Raw genomic sequence first — 22925 nt, 5'->3', positions numbered from 1 at the left:
GAGTTATGTAATATATATTCAATGTGCTTTTTGAAACAATTTTAGTTCTCACCAACCACTTCCATCCCTTTTATTTATAGACTTTAATTATCACAATTATAAACAGCATTTGTTACTTTCAAAATGGTGCTGTATAACACTTGTCATTTTATGGGAAATTTTCTGTCTAATCTTGATATGGGACAAACTGTATTTGACGCATTGATTAATAAATTTTATTGATCAGTTATCAAGTCAGCTGTGTTCTGTATACAAACCATGTTTATGCTAGAGACTAACAAACTGCGTTTTACCAAGATCACCTGACTAATCCTCTTAAATCTTATTATTGGGGTGACAGTACTTTTAAGGCAGTGAGCTGGCAGAATCATTAGCACATCGGCCAAAATGCTTAGTGGTAGTTCACCCATCTGTATGTTCTGCATTCATATTCCGCTGAGGTTGATTTTGCCTTTCGCCCTTTCAAGGTCGATAAATTAAATACCAGTCAAGTACTGGGGTTAATGTAATTGGCTTTCCCCCTCCCCCAAAATTTCAGGCCTTGTGCCTTTAATAGTAAGGATTATTATTATTATTTTTATTTTTCCTTCTTTCTTTAAATTTTCTTCCGTTTCTCGCTGAGTGTTTTCCATATACCTAGGGCAGAGAAGCTCATTGTATGCATTCCCAGATTACACATGAAAATTCACAGGTAAAATATGTATTTAAAAAATTAATAAATAAATAAATTCATGAATGGATGTTGTTTTCACAGCGATAATGCTCTTCTCTGTACATGAGCCATTCCAGTTAACACGAATTTTTGTACTTCCTGTAAGGATGGTAAGCCTGGTATCATTTTCAAATAGGTTTCAGTACCTTTTTTTACCATTCCTAGAGATCCTACAATCACTGGTACTGTAGTCGCCTTGAGATGCCACATTTTTTCAATTTCTATTTCGCCGCTATATTGTGATCGCAAGGAATACTCATGTCAATTAATAAACACGTCCTTTATTATTATTATTATTATTGTTGTTATTGTTATTGTTGTTATTATTATTATTATTGTTATTTTTATTATAATAATAATAATATCAGGCAAAATACTTAGTGGCAATTTAGATGGGTCCCTAAAGTTCTGAGTTCAAATTCCATCAAGGTTGACTTTGCTTTTCATCTATTCAGGGTTGATAAAATAAGAACCAGTTGAGCAATGGAGTCAGTGTAAAGGACTTAACCCATCCCCAAACACTTGGTTGCCCTGTGCCAAAATTTAAAACAGTTATTGTTATTGTTGTTGTTGTTAATAATATATATATATATAGGCACAGGAGTGGCTGTGTGGTAAGTAGCTTGCTAACCAACCACATGGTTGCGGGTTCAGTTCCTTGGGCAAGTGTCTTCTGCTATAGCCTTGGGCGGACCAATGCCTTGTGAGTGGATTTGGTAGACGGAAACTGAAAGAAGCCCGTCGTATATATGTATGTATATATATATATACATATATATATGTGTGTGTGTGTTTGTCCCCTAGCATTGCTTGACAACCGATGCTGGTGTGTTTACGTCCCCGTCACTTAGCGGTTCGGCAAAAGAGACCGATAGAATAAGTACTGGGCTTACAAAGAATAAGTCCCGGGGTCGATTTGGCCGACTAAAGGCGGTGCTCCAGCATGGCCGCAGTCAAATGACTGGAACAAGTAAAAGAGCAAAAGAGAGTATAAACACACACACACACACACAGTTGCATCATTCATTCATTAAAACTTGATACTGTATCACCCATAACGATGCCATATTAAGGGTCTTCTCTTTCTTTCTTTCTCTCTATGTTTCAGCCGATGATGCTCAATGTGTTTCGAAGGACCTTCTCTCAAGTGTCAGGTCTTAATGTAAGTAACTTCATTCAATTTTTCACATAATGTGTGTCTGTGTCTGTGTCATCATCATCATCATCGTTTAACATCCGCTTTCCATGCTATCATGGGTCGGACGATTTTGACTGAGGGCTGGCGAACCAGATGGCTGCACCAGGCTCCAATCTTGATCTGGAAGAGTTTCTACAGCTGGATGCCCTTCCTAATGCCAACCATTCTGAGAGTGTAGTGGATGCTTTGCCACGGCACGGGGGGAGGGGAGTCAGGCGGTACTGGCAATGACCTCACTTGAATCTTTTTACACATTCCACTGGCACAGGTGCCAGTAAGGCGACGTTGGTAATGATTAATAAAGAAGAAAGTAGTCAGGAGGAGGGGAAGTACTTTTTATTGTATCCATTATGCTCAAATAAGTGCTTTCATCCCTACTGGAAATTTTCAAAAACTGTGAAATATTGAGAATATTGTTGCTTTGTATATGTGTGTGTGAAGGATGTCAGCTATTTATTGAAAGTTGTCAGGAACTCAAAAATATTTTTAATAAATTTTTCTTGGGTCTAGAGATAACCAATATCAGAGAATAATCAGTTAAGCAGTTTGACCACCTGTTTGTTGTTTTGAATGTGTGTGTGTGTGTGTGTGAGGAATGTTTAGACAGAAGATAAATAAATTAGATGCAGTAGGAAGGAGGGGAAAGAACTGGATTCTTAAGGATTTTGGATGGCAAATGGGTCACAGCTGTTTATTGCTGTCATCATTATCATCATAAAATACCAGCTGTTTATTGAAAAATGAAACAAAGAACAAAAGATTTCCAGTTGATTGTTTTGGAGACAAGTCAGTTCAGAAATGACTGACTGTAAACTTCAATGAATTGTTGATTTTAATCTGGCGAAGTCATCAAATAGTTGACTTGTTTTTGTTAAAGGTCTGTGATTTATTTTTCATTTTCTAACAAGCTCTATTCTAATATACCACTCACTTTGGTATCTATGGAAAATGGATGTTAAACAATGATGATGATAAATATAGATATATATATATATAGAGAGAGAGAAAGAGCTGGCTATTCTGTGTGGCAGGGCCATAATGGTCATTACTGTGGAACTCCCACTTGTTCTGGGATATGTGACCCATTGCCCACTCCCCCTCCATCTTCTGCTGTTTTCCTATTTCTCTCTTTTCCGTTTTTTCTTTTGTGTGTGTATTTAAATGTCATAATAAAACCAGTGAAGTTATTACAGCAGGAGTGAACTATCAACTCATTGACTTTGAATGTGAAGTGGTTGAGAATTTCACACACATGCAACATCATCCTCATCGTTTAACGTCCGCTTTCCATGCTAGCATGGGTTGGACGACTTTGACTGAGGGCTGGCGAACCAGATGGCTGCACCAGGCTCCAGTCTTGATCTGGCAGAGTTTCTACAGCTGGATGCCCTTCCTAACGCCAACCACTCCGAGAGTGTAGTGGGTGCTTTTTACATTCCATCGGCACGGGGCCAGTCAGGTGGTACTGGCAACGATCTTGCTCGAATCTTTTTACACATGCCACTGGCACAGGTGCCAGTAAGAGTAAGGCGATGTTGGTAACGATCACGCTCGAACAGTGCCCTTTTAGGTGCCACTGGCACGGAGGCCAGATAGCCGCTCTGGCAACGATCACGCTCGGATGGTGCTACCCCAAATAAATTCTTTGTGTGTGACAAGGCTGAACCTTTGAATTACAGTTCCTCAGATATTTTCTGTGCTGCACAAATTGAATTGCAAGGCTTCAGTCAACCCAATGCTTTGGTAAAGCTACTAACCTAAGATGACACACAATGGTATCCAATCCCAGTGAACTTCTTAACCATGCAGCCATTCTTCATTCCTGCAACTGTGTGCATAGACACACAGACACACACACACATCATCAACATCATCGCCACCATCTGTAAGGCAGTTTTATTATGCTCTTCCTGTCACCAACCTTTACCAAGTAAGGTAATATTTCCCCGTGGCAGACATATTTTCACAGGAGATTGGAAACGATCAACACTGCTTATAATGATGATAATGCTTATTTACAGCTATCATCATCATCATCATCATCATCATTTAACATCTGCTTTGCATGCTGGCATGGGTTGGACGGTTTTTGCTGGTGTCTGGCAAGCCAGTGGGCAGCACCAGGCTCCAATCTGATCATGTGAATAAATGCACACACATATACAACAAACACTCATAAGGCTTGGTTGGTCCAGAGCTGTAGTAAAAGACACTTGCTCAAGGTGCCATACAGAGAAACTGAACTCAAAACCTCATAGTTGGGCAGCAAATTTCCTAACCCCATATCCATGCCCGCACCAGTGTATGAGTGTCTGTGTGTGTGTCATTAAAATTACTCCATTTCTTCAGTGTATGAAAAACAGTTGACCTCCAAAGGGTTAATCACCTCTTAAATAAAAATGTAGTACTTTGACTGAAACTCTAAACCATTAGTTAAATAGCCAACACCTTCAAAACAAAACAAAAAAAAGATAAAAATGAAAAGCAAAATATCTCTGAGAAAATGTCAAAAATTAGAAAACAGCAGTCTTTGACCCTAATTTCAATTAAGTTAATTAAACAAAAACTTGGCTAATTAAGAAAATTGAGATAGAAGCACAGCCTGTGCCCTCTTAACTCATTATATTTTAGTTGAATTCTTATATTTCCTACTATCTCCACATCAAATATGACCTCGTTCTGAAGTTTATTAATGAGCAGCGCTAAGAGTAGGTTACGTAAGTCATACTCTAAAGTAATCTGTAATATTTCTGCTTACAACATTCTGCGTTTCTCCCTCGCCCAGCTTTGTGCTTAACGTTGATCGCACAATATTTCAAGGACAAAACAAGACATTGAGGAAGCCCTTAAAACATTGCTTGTTTCCTGCCTAATGAATGGTTTGATGGCAATACTGAACTTTTTTTTTTTTATGTTGCAGTTGTAGCAAGATATACTGATTCTTGTTAGTAGTTCCAAAGGGATCCTGGAGGTGAAGAATAATTAAATAGTTTGTGATATATATTTCTAGCATTGCAACAAAAATAGAACACTAATGGATTGTGTTTCAGAATGATTTCTTACATCATCATCATCATCATCATTTAGCATCCGTTTTCCATGTTAGCATGGGTTCAACTGGGGTCTGTGAAGCCAGAAGGCTGCATCAGGCCCAGTCTGATCTGGCAGTGTTTCTATGGCTGGATGCTCTTCCTAACGCCAACCACTCCGTGAGTGTAGTGGGTGCTTTTTACATGCCACCCGCACAGGTGCCAGACGGAGCTGGCAGACAGCCACGATCGGATGGTGCTTTTTACGTGCCACTGGCACAGGGGCGAGGCTGGCAACGGCCACAAACGGATGGTGCTTTTTACGTGCCACCAGCACGGAGGCAAGTCGGGGCGGCGCTGGCAATGGCCACGATCGGTTGGTTCGCTTACTTGTCACCGGCACTGGTATCACAGCTGCAATTTCCATTGATGTTGATCGACTTCGATTTTGGTTCTGCTTTCTGATATCTGATTTGATTTGGTTTGATTTTTGATTTTTACGTAAACATAAAACCCTAACATGTTTTAGGGGAGCGAACAGATGGTTATATTGACCATAGTTCTTTACGGTCTCTCTGTATATACGGGGTGTGTGTGTGTGTGTGTGAATGTTGGCATTCCATAGCTACAGTATTAAATGTAAAGTGATTGTGTGGCTACAATAATAAACATAAAGTGGCTGTATAGCAACAGTTTTATTTTTTTTTATCTCTGGAATGATAAAAGGCATGGTCAATATTTTGTTGATTTGAACTTAGAAGTTAAAAGGGCTGTAATTAAATATTGCAAGACCTTTTGTCCAACACTCCTAAGTTGTATCAGTTACTGTCACTCACCACAAAGGTATTTCCTGCAACACCAATATATTGTGTGATTGTTTAGTACTGTAGCTTTATAACCACCTATACATACATACACACACACACACACACATACATACATGCTTATAGATATATATATATATATATATATATATATATATATTATATATATATATATATATATATATGTGTGTGTGTGTGTGTGGAGGTGCAATGTACCAGTGGTTAGGGGAGTGGACTCGCGGTCGTAGGATCGCGGTTTAGAATTCCAAACCGGGCGTTGTGAGTGTTTATTGAGCGAAAACACCTAAAAGTTCCCTGATGTACTGTTTCGCCACAACTTTCTCTCATTCTTTCTTCTGTTGGCCAGCAGGGTGGCGTCATTTGAAGGCTAAAACAATGCGAAGCGCATTGTGACCAGCAATGTGTAGCAACATCTGATAGCCTGGTCAGTCACAGTGATCATATATATATATATATATATATGAACATTGGGTCTCACAGAGGCAAAACGGCTGAGCTCCTTTTGAGCATTGGGCCTCATGGATGCAAAGTGGCTGAGATCCTTTCTAGTGTTGGACCTCACAGAGGCAAAGTGGCTGAGATCCTTTTGAGTGTTGGGCCTGATGGAGGCAATGACCAAGACCTTTGGTATTATGTCATGCTTGAGGAGAAGACCCACCAAGCTGTGCAAAATTGCAGACATAACAGATACCAGTGTCACGCAAATTGACACCCATGTCGGTGGTACATAAAAGCACCCATTACACTCTCAAAGTGGTTGGCATTAGGAAGGGCATCCATACCAAATAAGACTGGAGTCTGGTGCAGCCTTCCAGCATGCCAGCCCAGGCAAACTGTCCAACCCATGCAGCATGGACAATGGACATTAAATGATGATGATGATGATATATGGCAGTTTGTATCTGCCAGTCCTGTCCAGAAGGCATTGGCTTGTTCAGGCTAAAGTAGAAGACACTTGCTCAGATTGCTGCACAGATTGAACCCAAAACCACATTGTTACAAAGCAAGCTTCTTAACCACACACCCATGCTTGCATCTACTTGAGTATATCATCATCATCATCATCATCATCATTTAATGTCCACTTTTCTCTGCTTGCATGGATCAGATGGAATTTGTTGAGGTAGGTTTTCCACAGCCAGGTGGTCTTTCTGGATAATCTAATCTTTTGTTATGTATTTTTAGTTATCATTTAATCCCAGATTAGCCTTGATCCACTTGACCCAGAGCCAAAGATGTTCCTGTGGTGACGATCACCTCTTTTATTCAGATCAAGTATATCTAGGGCTATTTAATTTAATGTCGTTGCCAGTGCCGCTGGACTGGCTCCTGTGCAGGTGGCACATAAAAAGCACCATTTGAGCATGGCCGTTGCCAGTACCTCCTGACTGGAACCTCGTGCCGGTGGCATGTAGAAGCACTCACTACACTCTTGGAGTGGTTGGCGTTAGGAAGGGCATCCAGCTGTAGAAACTCTGCCAAATCAAGATTGGAGCCTGGTGCAGCCATCTGGTTCACCAGCCCTCAGTTAAATCGTCCAACCCATGCTAGCATGGAAAGCAGACGTTAAACGATGATGATGATGATGATGATGATGATGATGTTTCCATTATTTTATAAGACAGTAGGTGTCATTTTTGAGAAAATTTGGTTTCTATCTTTAGCATATTTACATGACTGACTCAAAACCAATGATGCTAGTGTTTGCCTGCACGTGTGTGTGTGTGTTTTATGGTTGATAAGAATTTACAAGGGTGGGAGTATGTATTATTGTTGACGTTATTTTTATTGTTGATTTCTTATTTGCGACAGGATGTGATAATAGCCAGCTATGTGAGGACACCCATCATTCCCTTCCTGGGTGCCATGGCATCGGTGCCTGCACCGAAACTGGGGTCAGTGGTCATTACCGAAGCTCTGAAGAAAGCAGGTAAGTTCGTGCTAAGGAATGTGTCAGAGCAGTGTCGGAGCAATTAGCAGGTTGGGTGATATTACAAAGGTTTGTGCAGCAGTAGAGGAAGGAGTATGGACAGGTAGAGGAAGGTGTGTGGTGGTTGGTGTATAGCATATGAAGTCTATAGTGTGTGTGTGTGTAAGTGTATGGTGCATAGTCTGTAGTATGGTATGATGTAATGTGTGTATGTTTGGTTGTGTGTCTATGTGTAAAGCTTGTATTTGTATGAATAGATTGTGTGTGTATGTGCAAGGGTTGTGTTTGCATGACTATAGTGTGCAGTGTGTGTAAGGTTTGTTAATGTGTGTGTCTGTCTGTATGTATGGTGTAGTGTAAGGATGTGTCTGAGTATGTAGAAAGTTTGTAATGTGTGAATATAGTGTACAGTTTGTGTTTATGTGTATGTATGGAATGTGGTGTGTGTATAGAATGCTAAGTCTAGAGTATATACTCTTTTCTCTTTTACTTGTTTCAGTCATTTGACTGCGGCCATGCTGGAGCACCGCCTTTAGTCGAGCAACTTGACCCCGGGACTTATTCTTTTTGTAAGCCCAGTACTTATTCTATCGGTCTCTTTTTGCCTAACCGCTAAGTGACGGGGACGTAAACACACCAGCATCGGTTGTCAAGCAATGCTAGGGGAACAAACACAGACACACAAACACACACACATACATATATATATATATATATATATACACATATATAGGGTGTGTGTTTGTGTATGGTGTGCATGTATGTAATATTGGTTGTATTTAATCACGCAGACACGTGTGTATGTGTGTAAAGTATAGCATGTGTGTATGTCAGGTCACTAGACATATCTGCACCATATAAAAAAAATAAGAGACAGAAGTCTATCATATTAGTGTATGGTCTCAGAACGGCTACGCATTTCGCCTGGCATGCTAATGTTTCGGCCAGCTCGCCGCCTTTTTGAAATACATATTTCTTTACTATCCACATGGGGCTAAACATGGAGGGGACAAACAAGGACAGGCAAACGGATTAAGTCGTTTTACATCGACCCCAGTGCGTAACTGGTACTTAATTTATCGACCCCGAAAGGATGAAAGGCAAAGTCGACCTCGGTAGAATTTGAACTCAGAATATATATATATATATATATTAGTGTATGGTCTGTCTGTGTGTTCTAACCACTCAATGATCACTCTATGGCAACAGTGGTTACAATTGACAACCAGAAATAATCCTTCACATGTATGCAGTATGGCGTGTGCTTATCTCTGTTTATGGATATTTGGCTATGTATGCAAGTTTTCTCTCTGTATGTATATATCTGTCTTTCTGTGTGTGCCAGTATCTTTGTGCGTATATGTGTTTATGTGCATATACATCTGTATGCAGATATATCTGTGTGTGTGTCATCATCATCATCATCATTTAATGTCTGCTTTCCATGCTAGCATGGGTTGGACGATTTGACTGAGGGCTGGCAAACCAGATGGCTGCACCATGCTTCAGTCTTGATCTGGCAGAGTTTCTACAGCTTGATGCCCTTCCTAATGCCAACCACTCCAAGAGTGTAGTGGGTGCTTTTATGTGCCACTGGCACGGGGCCAGTCAGGTGGTACTGGCAACGACCACGCTCGAATCTTTTACACATGTCACTGGCACAGGTGCCAGTAAGGCGATGCTGGTAACGATCACGCTTGAATGGTGTCTTTTATGTGCCACCGGCGCGGAGGCTAGATAGCCGCTCTGGCAATGATCACGCTTGTATGGTGTGTGAATAATGTGTGAATGTATGTATGGATCTTTTTGTATGTGTATGTATTGGCATTTACTGTAGGTTTAAAAGAGGTGTCCGTTCAATAAGTCTCTATTATTTCCTGTTAGGTATCAGCAGTGAAGATGTGCAGGAGGTGTACATGGGCAACGTATTGCAAGCTGCATCCGGACAGGCACCAACACGTCAAGCTCTCCTTGGAGCAGGTAAGTAACTCTCCTTTTCTCCCTCCCCTCCCTCTTGCTCTCACTTTTTCCGTTTCCTGTCCATCCTTTCAGAAACAATATCAACAGTCTCTACAAATGACAGTGCCCTATTGTGGCCAAGTTTTGATAAGTTAAACGCTCTAAAGACTTGATCAGCCTTCCTGCATGTATGTCTGTTCAGATATATAAACAGCTATTTCTTTATTGCCCACAAGGGGCTAAACATAGAGGGGACAGACAAGGGCAGACAAAGGGATTAAGTCTATTACATCGACTCCAGTAGGTAACTGGTACTTAATTTATCGACCCCAAAAGGATGAAAGGTTAAGTCGACCTCGGTGGAATTTGAACTCAGAACGTAACGACAGACGAAACACCGCTAAGTATTTCGCCCAGCGTGCTAACGTTTCTGCCACCTCGCTTCCTTATATAAACAGCATCAACAGCAATAACACAGTCATTACTAAAAGCAGTGCTCCAGCATGGTCATCTATCTCTATATATATAAACGGCAAAATGTCTGTCTGTGTGTGTGTCCTTTATACAAATCCACAATTTTTCAGTTAGAGGGCTCGCACTTTCTATGGTCATTCAAAACCGTCCAAGGGTGGTCGTGCACATCTTTACATTTCCCCAGTCACCCTGCAAAGCCATTAAAAAAATCAATAGAAGTGACTTTTTTGTGAATTTTCTATCCCAAACCCAATCAAAATGCCCGAACCTTGATACGCCAATTGAATGCCAGCTAGCTGTATGTGATTGGTCGGAGATTTGGACAGTACTCGCGTTGCCGGCTCATAGTGCTAGTTATATATAAATCCTGTTCTGTCTGTGTGTGTATGTGTGTAAAAGATTATAATGGTTGTATTTTCCAACTGATTGTGCTGAAATTTTAACTCATTGGTAAAAGACATAACAGTGGGTGCATCAGTCAAATTTCATAACATAATCATTAGTTTCAAGGTGAGATTTTTCCCTTTTTTAATCAAAATCTTGATAGAAAATCTGATTTCAATAACACTTATTGGCTATCATTCTGCAAATCACGTACAAACAGCCATTATGTTCGCCCAATCAGTATCTGAGCATTAATTGCATTTAGCTTTCTAAGCAATTTCATGAAAGACCATATGTGGTTGCAGTAAAAATCGATATCATTCTAGAATGAACTGTATTCAAACATGTGCATCCAGGCATGTCGTTTTGTGTTGAATAAATATGCTGATGCAAAAGAGTAAGAAGACAAGGCAGTTATTTTGAATAATGAATAAATGACACTAATTGGTGATCAATCAACTGTGTGAATACTTTCTCACAACAAAATTCAGTTCACTGTAGAAAAAGACAAATTGGTTGATAATTGAACATATTTGGGTGACAAATATCTGAAACTTTAGCTAACAGATTCTTATATAAAACAAAAAATGAGCAGCATTTTTTGACTTTTGCATGACCCACTTGATTTGACATGTACATGACCATTGTTTATTCTTTAATTCCATTTCATGAAGAATGAATATTAGTATCAACATTTCAAATTATGAGTTATTTTTATCAGTATGCATACCATAAATCCTCGAGTATAATCTGCATTTTTTTCCCCCCAAGATTTAAAGGTCAAAATCCCTAGTACGAATTATATACGAGGTTAAAGATGAAAAATATTTTCTAAGCAATGTCCGAGTCTCTATTTGCTGTCCGGCAATTTTTATTCAGACGCATTTTGTGATGTTGGGCATGGAAATACCTTAACCCTTTTGTTACCATATTTATTTTGAGATGCTCTGTGTTTCTTTCCATTATTTTAAATATAACAAATAATTTAGTAAAATAACTTTGTTATCATTAAGCTAGTGTTAAGAACATAAATTGTAACTAAGGTTTGGTGGAAGATTTTAATTCAAAACTTATAAAAACAAAACATTTGTACTACAAAACCAGAGCCGGGTTGGTAACGAAAGGGTTAAGCTAAGCCTGAAAGCAATGAAGTCATAAAAGAATCATCCATAACTTGCAGTAAGCAACATTTATTAAACGTTATTACTGTTATTTCTTTATTTTCTGCAAACAAAATGCACAAAAAAGCTACACGTTTGCATTATGTTATATATACAATAATAATAAAGGATGTTATCGTATACATTTTTACATACCAAGGACGTTATATAGACCTCCTTGACTCAAGTTAGAGTAGGGCTGCGTATTATACACAAGGTTTAGGTTTTTCAGAGGTACAGCCCCCTAAAAATCCCCTGCGTATTATACTCAAGAGCGAACTATACTCAAGGATTTACGGTAATTGAATGATATTTTGGTAAATTCTACTTATCATTTTTACGAATTTCACAAATCAAATTCATCAGATACATTCTAAAAAAAGTACTGTTTGGTTGGTTCTGGTACCTTACTCATTCACAAGGTTTGCCACTTTATCGGTCAACATCACATATTACCGAACCCTATATCCCATTTGAAGTTTTCCGGTTACGTGAACTTAAATAACTTTATTTATAAAGAATTTTCATTACTTCCAAATTAACATATAGTAATTTTAATGCTAACATCCTTTTTTTCCCAAAGGAAGCCTGGTTTTGGCTCTCTTTCATTTTCAGAGAAGCCCTAGAAACCATTTCGATTTATATATTCTTTTTATTTAAATTTGTGTGATTATTTCTGAGAAATACCCTTTACCTTCTGCTACCTGTCAGTGCACTGGCGTTTGCTTCGATTGTTTTAGCCGGTAGAATATTGATTTTCTCAAAATACATTCTGTCTACAGGTGCTTATAGATGTGAATGCATTCACAACTGTCCGCATTCATTTGGTGCCATTCGGTGCTTACAACAACCATTGCAAATGATTGTGAGCTTTAGCATTGTGGGAATTTTTGTGTTGAAATACCATATTTAGTGCTTGTTCCGCGTCGCCTTACTAGCACTTGTGCTGGTGGCACGTGAAACATTCAAGCGAGGTCGTCGCTACTGCCACTGGATTGGCTCCTGTACAGGTGGCACGTAAAATGCACCATTTGGGAATGGCTATTGCCAGTACCACCAAACTGGCCCTCGTGCCGGTGGCATGTAAAAGCGCCCACTACACTCTCGGAGTGGTTGGCATTAGGAAGGGCATCCAGCTGTAGAAACTCTGCCAGATTAGATTGGAGTCTGGTTCGCCAGACCTCAGTCAAATCATCCAACCCATGCTAGCATGGAAAGCGGACGTTAAATGATGATGATGATTATGATGAGTGCTTGCAAACAGCAAGAAGGTAAATTTAATTGATTTTTGAAAGATTCACTCAATTAGAGATTTTTGATAGGATGCTTCAAAAAAGCAAGAGTTACATTGGCAGAAAAACAAAAAATGCTTGTTTTGCATTCCTTGTGGGCAAGCAGGACAGAAGAACAATATGGACTTTGGCATGCTTGTGATACTGTTTCAACTTCAATCACCAGAGCATCACAGACAGCTCAATGAGCAGAACTCTGGTGTGCTCGCAAAGCAGCTTCTACAGCAGTCACCAGAGCATCACAGAACTCTGGCATGGTCGCAGTGCTGCTCCTCCTTCGATCACCAGAGCATCACAGATTGCTCAACAAGCAGACAGAAGCAGAATTACACTATTTTAGACTCCAGTCCTATCACAAACTTACACTGTCCAATGGACAGAGGAGCATTTGCTAGTATTAGATAATCTAATGAATTAAAAAGCTCATTAGCACCTGTGTGTGTATATGTGTGCTTATGTGTTTATGTATGTAGTTGTATGTTTGTGTACTTGTGTGTGTGTAAAACAGTACTTAGTATTTGTTACATAAGCATTGATACAGAAAAAACTTTCTTCAGTCAGAGTCTCCCTGTATTAAGGGGAGGTAAGCATTGGACTGGTGCTTAAATTTGATCTGGACAAATTAAAAAATCTGAGGTGATTAAAACTAGACTTATGTATGTAGTGAGGTGGAGAGAGAAAACAAATGTACATCAGTAAAGAAGCAAATACTACATTTATCAACAAACATAGTAACAAGGCGCAGGAGTGGCTGTGTGGTAAGTAGCTTGTTTACCAAGCACATGGTTCCGGGTTCAGTCCCACTGCGTGGCACCTTGGGCAAGTGTCTTCTACTATAGCCTCGGGCCGACCAAAGCCTTGTGAGTGGATTTGGTAGACGGAAACTGAAAGAAGCCCGTCGTATATATATATATATATATATATATATATATATATGTATGCGTGTGTGTGTCTGTGTTTGTCCCCTAGTATTGCTTGACAACCGATGCTGGTGTGTTTATGTCCCCATTACTTAGCGGTTCGGCAAAAAAAACCGATAGAATAAGTACTGGGCTTACAAAAGAATAAGTCCTGTGGTCGATTTGCTCGACTAAAGGCGGTGCTCCAGCATGGCCACAGTCAAATGACTGAAACAAGTAAAAGAGTAAAGAGTAAGTCTGAGCATGTTTCATTCTTATTAGATCTCTTCATGGAAGCATTGTCTTTCTTGGTTGATGTGCTTTTAAGATCTCATTTTGTGCTGAAAGGATGGATCTTCTTGAGCACAGAAAGTCACCAATCATTTAGGTCCTTTGTTATCTCCTCCATGGAGCTCAACAATCTGATGTAAGTCTCCTCTATTTCATCCTATATCTTCCTAGGTTTCCCTCTTTCAGAGGTGCCATCCACATTCAATGATTGGCAGCTGTGCTCATTCATACACACCACATGACAAAACCACTGAAGATTTCCCAGGCTGATCATGAAGGAACGATGCTAGAGCTGTGAAATCTTGCATGCATTAATTTCAGCTCTTCTTTTTAATGACTGCATTATATCTTACCAGGTAAGATATAATATTAGGCGGCGAGCTGGCAGAAACGTTAGCACGCAGGGCGAAATGCGTAAGCCGTATTTCGTCTGCCGTTACGTTCTGAGTTCAAATTCCGCCGAGGTTGACTTTGCCTTTCATCCTTTCGGAGTCGATTAAATAAGTACCAGTTAGGCACTGAGGTCGATGTAATCGACTTAATCCGTTTGTCTGTACTTATTTGTCTCCTCTGTGTTTAACCCCTTGTGGGTAGTAAAGAAATACATATATCTCACCAGGTAAACTAATATCTGACTGTTCAAAGAATACTTCAAAAGTGACTGGTAGCAACAGAAGATATGAGATCATTGTCATTGTGACACTAGTTCCAAACCAAGTGGGGTTTTTTTCATTTTGGGGAACAGATGATAGTCAGATGGGGCTAAATCAGGGAGATTGATCAACCAGTTCAAAGCCACAGTCAATTCACAGCAGCCATTGAAACCAGGGACTTCCAACCTGGAGCATTGTCAAGACCCCTTTCATCAGTTTTCCTGGGTGTTTGGTCTTTGATAGCCTTCTGAAAATAGTCAATAAACAAAATGCCTTTTGCATCCCAGAAATCTGAGGCTATCACCCTCCTTGCAGATGAAACAACTTTGGTCTTCTTTAGAGCTGTGAGGAGGAGGAGTGTTGCCTCTGCATTAATTGTCTCTTTGTCACTGGCTCAAAATGTTGAAGCCAACACATATCCTGGCTTCGGAAATGTTCAAGGAAACTACCTGGATCAGATTTTCCTGTGATGTCATCCAGCCTGGTGTGCTTTTGATCAGGTATCTGATGTGATATCCATCAAACAGAAACCTTCATGATGCCGAGTTTGTTGTGCAGAATATTTTCAGTTCTCACACAGGATATGCTAACAGCATTGGCCATTTGGTTTCTAGTCAATGACCTATCATCCATTACCATGTGGTGAACACGATCAAAAGTTTTCCTCAGTGGTGTCAGTTGTAGGATGTTGAGACCTTGGGTCATCTTCAACACTCACCCTTCCCCTACTAAATTCAGCAGCCCACTTTTCTCTGTTGTTAAAGTTTTAGCATTACCCCCACCCCCTAGTGTAGCAAGCATGTCAGCATGAATGTCATTGGAGGCTAAGCCCTTTTTCTGTAGGTACTTGATAACACCATGATGCCAAGTTTTCTCCATTTTCAAGAGAAGTCACCACTAGTTATTAGAAATATTGAATTTCTAAATTTAGAAATTCAATATTTCTAATTTTGGTGATCAGTGAATAAATTTCACTGAAAATACTATATATTTGCAAAGTGGTTGCAGCCATCTCAGCTAGCAGGACTTGCTACCCTGGACTGATGATGAGCAAGGCTCAGAAACATGCATGTCTTCAGGTGCTAATCCTAGCTGTTGGGGGTGCTTGCCTCCCTTTTGCAAATATAAGGGCACAGGAAATGTGTCAAAGTTGACAGGAAGCATCGATACTTCCTAGGGCTAAATAGCGGTGTGATTCCCTTTACGGGACTGTCACGTTGAGTTGACAGTATACAACCACTATCTCACCACTAGTTACTTTTGAAGTATCCTTTAAACAATCAGATGTCAGTTTACCTGGAAAGAAATAATGCAGTTATTAATAAGAAGAGTTGAAATTAATGCATGTTAGAGTCCACAGCTCTAGCCTCACTCATTCATAGTCAGCCTATGAACCTTTCAGCCAACCCTCATTTATCTGATGCCTCTTATGCCCAGTTCTTCTCTTAAAACATTTGCACTTGGTCTTTCGTACACTCTGATATTGTATATCCAACAGACTATGCTGGCTTCATTTCTTTCTATTCTCCACATGTCATCTGCATTTGCAGTCCATAATTCACTGCCACATGGCATTGTTGTCTGTACACAAGCGTCATACAATCTGGCTTCCTCCCTGATTGGGAGAGGCCTTTCGTTTACCAGCAGAGCTAATATCTCCCTGAACTTTCTTCAGCCAGTTCTTATTCTAGCAACTATACTTTCAGAATGTCCTCCTCTATTGCCAATTCGGTCACCAAGGTAACAGAAGCTATATATTATCTCTAAGGAACCCCCCAAGAGCATTCAAGGAAAGTTGTTTCCCATGTGTCCTAGTGTTACTTATCAACCATATACAAAGTCTACTTAACCCCATCAACCTTCCTGTGATTTTCCTGCACCTCTTAGGTGTCCGTAGTTTGCACTAGGTATATAGTATGGAATTACTCCCTACACTTATTCTACATTTGCTAAGTTCTAGATTAGATATGGGAACATGAGTTGTTGCTGCATTCACTATTTGTTGATACATCCTCCAGTCCTTCCCAGATGACCTGTCAATCAGAGTCCCAAAGAAAGGAAGGAAAGGGGTTTTTCTTTCTTTCTTTTTCCTTGTTTAAAAATTCACCAAACACCCCCCCCCCACACACACACACACATTCAAAATAACAAAGAAATAACCCCTCCCAAAGCACCCTCTTTCCAAAACCCAAGCAAACAAATTCAACTCCAGATTTCTTTTGTGGCCCATGCGGGTATATGTGTGTGTGTGTGTGTGTGTATACACCCCCCCACACACACACACATATACCCGCATGGGTCAGAGAGAATTTGTTGAATAGATTTTTCTATGGCCCAATGCACTTCCTGTCACCAATCCTTCACCTGTTTCCAAGTAAGGCGATATTTCCCCCATGAACAGACATGTTTTCTTGGAAGATTGGAAATGAACACTACTTTCATGATGGTAACACTTATTTATAACTATCATCCGGTGGCGCGTAAAAAGCACCATCCGTCCGAGGCCGTTTGCCAGCTCCATCTGGCACCTGTGTGGGTGGCACATAAAAAGCACCCACTACACTCACGGAGTGGTTGGCGTTAGGAAGGGCATCAAGCCGTAGAAACATTGCCAGATCAGACTGGGCCTGATGCAGCCTTCTGGCTTCACAGACCCCAGTTGAACCGTCCAACCCATGCTAGCATGGAAAGCGGACGTTAAATGATGATGATGATCCAAGGTCAAAGCAGGGAGACAGTAACACACACACACACACACATGCACACACCTGTTTGTGAAGCAAACTTCTTGACACAGTTCATGCCTGTATATTTGTGTATATATGTGTGTATGTAACTCACTCTTCCCTACACACACACATTAGGTATGGACTTTTTGAAGTTACTTTTACGTCCCTTAAAATCTGTTTGCTTAAATTATTTGATGTCCCTTTCTCTCCTATCTCCACTTATATACTCAGATATGTTGGCTGGGTATTTAAACTAATGATTTTTTCCCAAAATCAAATACACAAAAACTTGAGCTCTCTCATGACAATAAAATAAATTCCACCTTAATTTGCTACTTCAACGAACTTATCTCCAAAGCTTCTCAAATGTAAATATTTAAACTTCTTTGCTAATATGCTTGTATATCTTTCATTTCTCCCTTTTCTCTCATTGAATACTTGCCATTTCAGACTGACCACCATATTACCATGCATGTTGATTTACCCTTTCTGCTATAGCCCCGGGCCAACCAATGCCTTGTGAGTGGATTTGGTAGACAGAAACTGAAAGAAGCCTGTCGTAAATATGTATATATATATATGTATGTGTGTGTGTATTTGTGTGTCTGTGTTTGTCCCCCTAGCATTGCTTGACAACCGATGCTGGTGTGTTTACGTCCCCGTCACTTAGCGGTTCGGCAAAAGAGACCAATAGAATAAGTGCTGGGCTTACAAAGAATAAGTCCCGGGGTCGATTTGCTCGACTAAAGGCGGTGCTCCAGCATGGCCACAGTCAAATGACTGAAACAAGTAAAAGAGTAAAAGAGATACCCTCACACTAACACCAACTACACGATATTTATCCTGATTCACTTCCCTAACATGCAACATAGCTTTAGCCCCCTTTTGAGGCTGCCAGAGTCATATCCTGTATTACACATCTTCTATTCAATATATGGTGTCTTTAACTATGTCTCCCATCACAATAAGTGTGCTTATACCACTTATTAATCCGAGGGGAGGCAATGCGAGCAGCAACTAAAAGAACATTACAAAATCCACAGAAAGATCAAACACATACATATATTCATATATTCATTTATATCTACAGAAGAGACATAAAGCCCGACGTTTAGAAATATAATAATATCATCATCATCATCATCAGTTAACATCCGTTTTCGATGCTAGCATGGGTTGGACAGTTCAACTGGGGTCTGGGAAGCCAGGGGGCTGCACCAGGCCCAGTCTGATCTGGCAGTGTTTTTACAGCTGGATGCCCTTCCTAACGCCAACCACTCCGAGAGTGTAGTGGGTGCTTTTTACGTGCCACCTGCACAGGTGCCAGACGAGGCTGGCAAACGGCCACGATTGGATGGTGCCTTTTACATGCCACCGGCACGGAGGCCAGTCGGGGCGGCGCTGGCAATGGCCAACAATATATAAATATATAAGAATCAGTGTTGCACATATAACACATTGAATCATGAAACATGTGCTTATAATAATTCTTTCTGTTATAATCAGAAGACCTGAAATTTTGTGGGAAGTGGGAAGTGGGTAATCAATTACATTGACCCTAATGCTCAACTGGTTCTTATTTTATTGACCCTGAAAGGATGAAGGCTAAAGTCAGCATTGGTGGCATTTGAACTTAGAATGTAAAGTCAGAAGAAATATTGTTAAACATTTTATCCAGCATCGTAATGACTGTGCCAGCTTATCACCTTGACTACACTTACAATAGCAATAATAGACAAGAGCACTCAAAGAGCTCAAACATCCACCAAAGCAACACCAATGTCCTCGCAATGATTAGCCAGAGATGATTTTAAAATGAGAATATCTGAAATTAACTCGACTGCTCTCACAAACGAGAATACTAAAAATGAACCTGACCACTCTCAATCAAAATTAAGTAAAAAAAAAACCAGACAAATAATCCAGAATCCTTGTCCGGTACCTGATCGATCCCAAAATCAAATCAGTCTGTGCCAGTTACGAGGCCAAACATCCCTGAAAGTTTCATCCAGATCCATGCAGCAGTTCTTGAGATATCTTGTCCACAGTCAAACAAACAAACACTAACTAGACTACCCATGACCCGTATGGTCACCAGGGAAGTCTGAGTTTCCCAGCAACGGAGTTTTGCTTTGTGGGTTTTTTTTTTCTTTTCCATGTTATTTCACGTGTTTTCAATAAATGTGACATCAAAATCATGTGTAAACGGCTCCTTTCCCTGGAAAAGGAAAGATTTGGCTGCTATTTCTTGCACAGCCTGCTACCACATAACAAGTATTTTGGATCCTTTATTGCAAATAGCTGTTACATGGCAGCAGGGTATGCTGGAAATAGCAGCCAAATCTTTGGAGGTGAGATACGTTGATAGTTTTATAGATATTTCAAAATTATGATGCTGTGATGCTAGGTGTTTCCATTATTTTGTCCAACCCCTGTATGTATATATCTGGATACAAGTGAAGGCGCGTGGCTTAGGGGTTAGGGCATTCGGCTGACGATTGTAAGGTCGTGAGTTCGATTCCTGGCGATGCGTTGTGTCCTTGAGCAAGACACTTTATTCCACGTTGCTCCAGTCCACTCAGCTGGCAAAAATGAGTTGTACCTGTATTTCAAAGGGCCGGCCTTGTCACACTCTGTGTCACGCTGAATCTCCCTGAGAACTACATTAAGGGTACTTGTGTCTGTGGATTGCTCAGTCACTTGCACGTTAATTCCACGAGCAAGCTGTTCCGTTGATCGTATCAGCTGGGACCCTCATCGTCGTAACCGACGGAGTGCTCCTATATATCTGGATACATACACATACAAATAGTAGTAATATTAGTAGGAACGTTAATAGCGGTGACCTAATAGATCCTGTAACTGCGTTTTCTTCCTCTTATCATCTACTTTTCCCAAGTTGCATGGGTCAGACAAAGTTTTTTGAGACAGAGGTTCTACAGCCTGAGGCCCGTTTTCTCCCGTTTCCCATAAGCAGACGTGTTTTTTATCTTTCTTTTTTACAGAAAACTGGAAACAAACGACACTGCTTGTATGACAGTGACACTCATTTACAACCATCACATGATGTCAAGATGAGAGGGGCACACACACACACACACATCCATCTATCCATACGTACATTCACATACACGTACCCAAGCACACGCTCGCGCAAACAGTATCTTCTATAATCTTCTCATTAATTATGATGCAATGGCCTGAACAATCCGGAACAGAGTAAGAGGACGGAAATTACCAACAGATAATGTTCATTATATTTAGACTCCAAAGAATATTTAGTGGAACTTAGAAATTAAAACAACATCCAAGTTAAAACACAACTGGCCTGATATTTTACAGAAAACTGGAATCAAACGACATTGCTTGTAGGACAGGGAAACTCATTTACAACCATCACATGATGTCAAGACGAGAGAGGCACACACACATGCGCGCACACACACACACATGCACACACACACACACACACACACACACACATATGTACATAGCTGTAGGAACCATGCCCAGCTGACACTGAAGTTCAACAAAGTCCTTCAGCCAATCAGATCCTGTACTGTCATGTGAAGGCGTATAGCTAAGGGGTTAGGGTATTTGGCCGAAGATCATAAGGGTGTAAGTTTGGGACATGGCACACGTGTGCTTGGACAAGGCACTTTACTTCATGTTGCTCCAGTCCACTCAGCTAGCAAAAATGAGTAGTACCTGTATTTCAAAGGGCCAACCTTGTCACACTCCATGTCACAGTGACTCGCCCCGAAAATATGTTACTAGTATGCCTGTCTGTGGAGTACTCAGCCGCTTGCATGATAATTTCACGAGCAGTCTGTTCCATCGATCGGATCAACTGGAACCCTCATCATCATAACTGAGTGTCAAACAGATCCTGTTGGATCATTCAACCCATTACCAACAGGGAAAATAGACATTAAATGATGATGGTATACAATGGGCTTCTTTCAGTTTCCATCTACCAAATGCATTCGCGAGGCTTCAATAGAAGACACTTTTACGAGGTGCCACACAGCGGGACTGAACCTGGAGCTACATGGTTCGAAAGCAAGTTCCTCAACCACACAGCTACACCTGTACCTCACAGCCTTGCCTCCACCTTACTTGACATTATCTTTGCGAGTTAATTATATATATACCTGTGATAGTGGCATGTGATGGAGGTAGTGTTAACAATAGTTATATAAATACAAGAGATATTAAGAATTCAGGCTGGGAGCCAATAGATTCATTACATAGAACAAAGAGAAAGTATAATATTTCATCCCTCTCACCCCCCCTTCTCTCTCGCTCTTTATGTATGTGTGTGTGTATATATATGTGTATATATATATATATATAAGAGGCAACAGGTTGCTTGACCGCATACCGAAAAAGTAGAAATAGCAGTCAAGAATGCTTATTTCTATTTTCAAGCATTCTTGACTGCTATTTCTACTCTTTCGGTATGCAGTCAAGCAACCTGTTGCCTGTCCCTTTTTTCTTATATATATATATATATATACTGAACTTTACAGAAGTTCCTACCATTAATCGGCTATATTTGCATACCGAATTCTACCAGTAAATAATTGTGGTCTTTTTTGAAAAACCATTATAGAAATTATTTACTCTTATTATTATATTACTATATATAAGCACTATATGAGAGAGGTTTTCTTTAAGTATTGGAAATAGTTTTAAAAAAGTTTTTTTTAGCTGCTATTTCTAATGAGTTCAGTATGCGGCAAAGTAATTTATTTTACTAAGCCCTTTTATAATATATAATATATATATATATATATATATAAAGCTCAAGTTGTCTGTGTATGGCAGGTTTGGTAGCCTTCAACTAGCACTATCTTCTTCGAGACACTGCAGCGCAAGTTGACCAAAATTGAGAGTATGATAGAAGAAGGCTTGCTCTTCATTCCTTAGAAGATAAAATTCAAATCGGACCACGTTAACACCAAAAATTATTTACATCAAAATGGTGCTTTTTTTTCTATGAAAATCCCTATTTTTTTACAATTTTTTGACTGTTGTGTCACCATTTTTCGGTGTATTTCAACCAGAAAAATGTTCACTTAAAGAGAATAACAAGCTACATAATGCAGAATTTTTACTTTTCAAAAATTCCAATTATAAAGGGTTGAAACAAACCCAAGCAATGCCAGGTGATACTGCTAGTGTTATTCAGATATCAGAAAGCAGAACCAAAATCGAAGTCGATCAACATCAATGGAAATTGCAACTGTGGTTAAGCGAACCATCTGATCGTGGCCGTTGCCAGCGCCGCCCTGACTGGCACGTAAAAACACCATCTGTTCGTGTCCGTTGCCAGTCTCACCTGGCCCCCATGCCGGTGGCACATAA

General features: G+C 40.1%; 1 protein-coding gene across 2 annotated transcripts in view; it reads left to right on the top strand.

Moving 5' to 3' along the window:
* The window catches only part of LOC115223262 (acetyl-CoA acetyltransferase, mitochondrial), an 86542-nt gene that overhangs the window by 35963 nt on the left and 27654 nt on the right, over positions 1 to 22925 (top strand). For both annotated transcript variants that reach the window (XR_004997954.1, XM_029793768.2), the window contains exons 2-4: positions 1821 to 1874; positions 7597 to 7714; positions 9599 to 9694. Coding sequence is in view for 1 of the 2 variants with exons in the window: in XM_029793768.2 (XP_029649628.1) it covers positions 1821 to 1874; positions 7597 to 7714; positions 9599 to 9694 (268 nt within the window). In the remaining variant the exon portion in view is untranslated. The remainder of the gene's footprint in view (positions 1 to 1820; positions 1875 to 7596; positions 7715 to 9598; positions 9695 to 22925) is intronic.

Source organism: Octopus sinensis, linkage group LG2 (genome assembly GCF_006345805.1).
Source record: "Octopus sinensis linkage group LG2, ASM634580v1, whole genome shotgun sequence".
NCBI lineage: Eukaryota > Metazoa > Mollusca > Cephalopoda > Octopoda > Octopodidae > Octopus > Octopus sinensis.
This window is presented reverse-complemented; position numbering and strand designations above follow the sequence as displayed.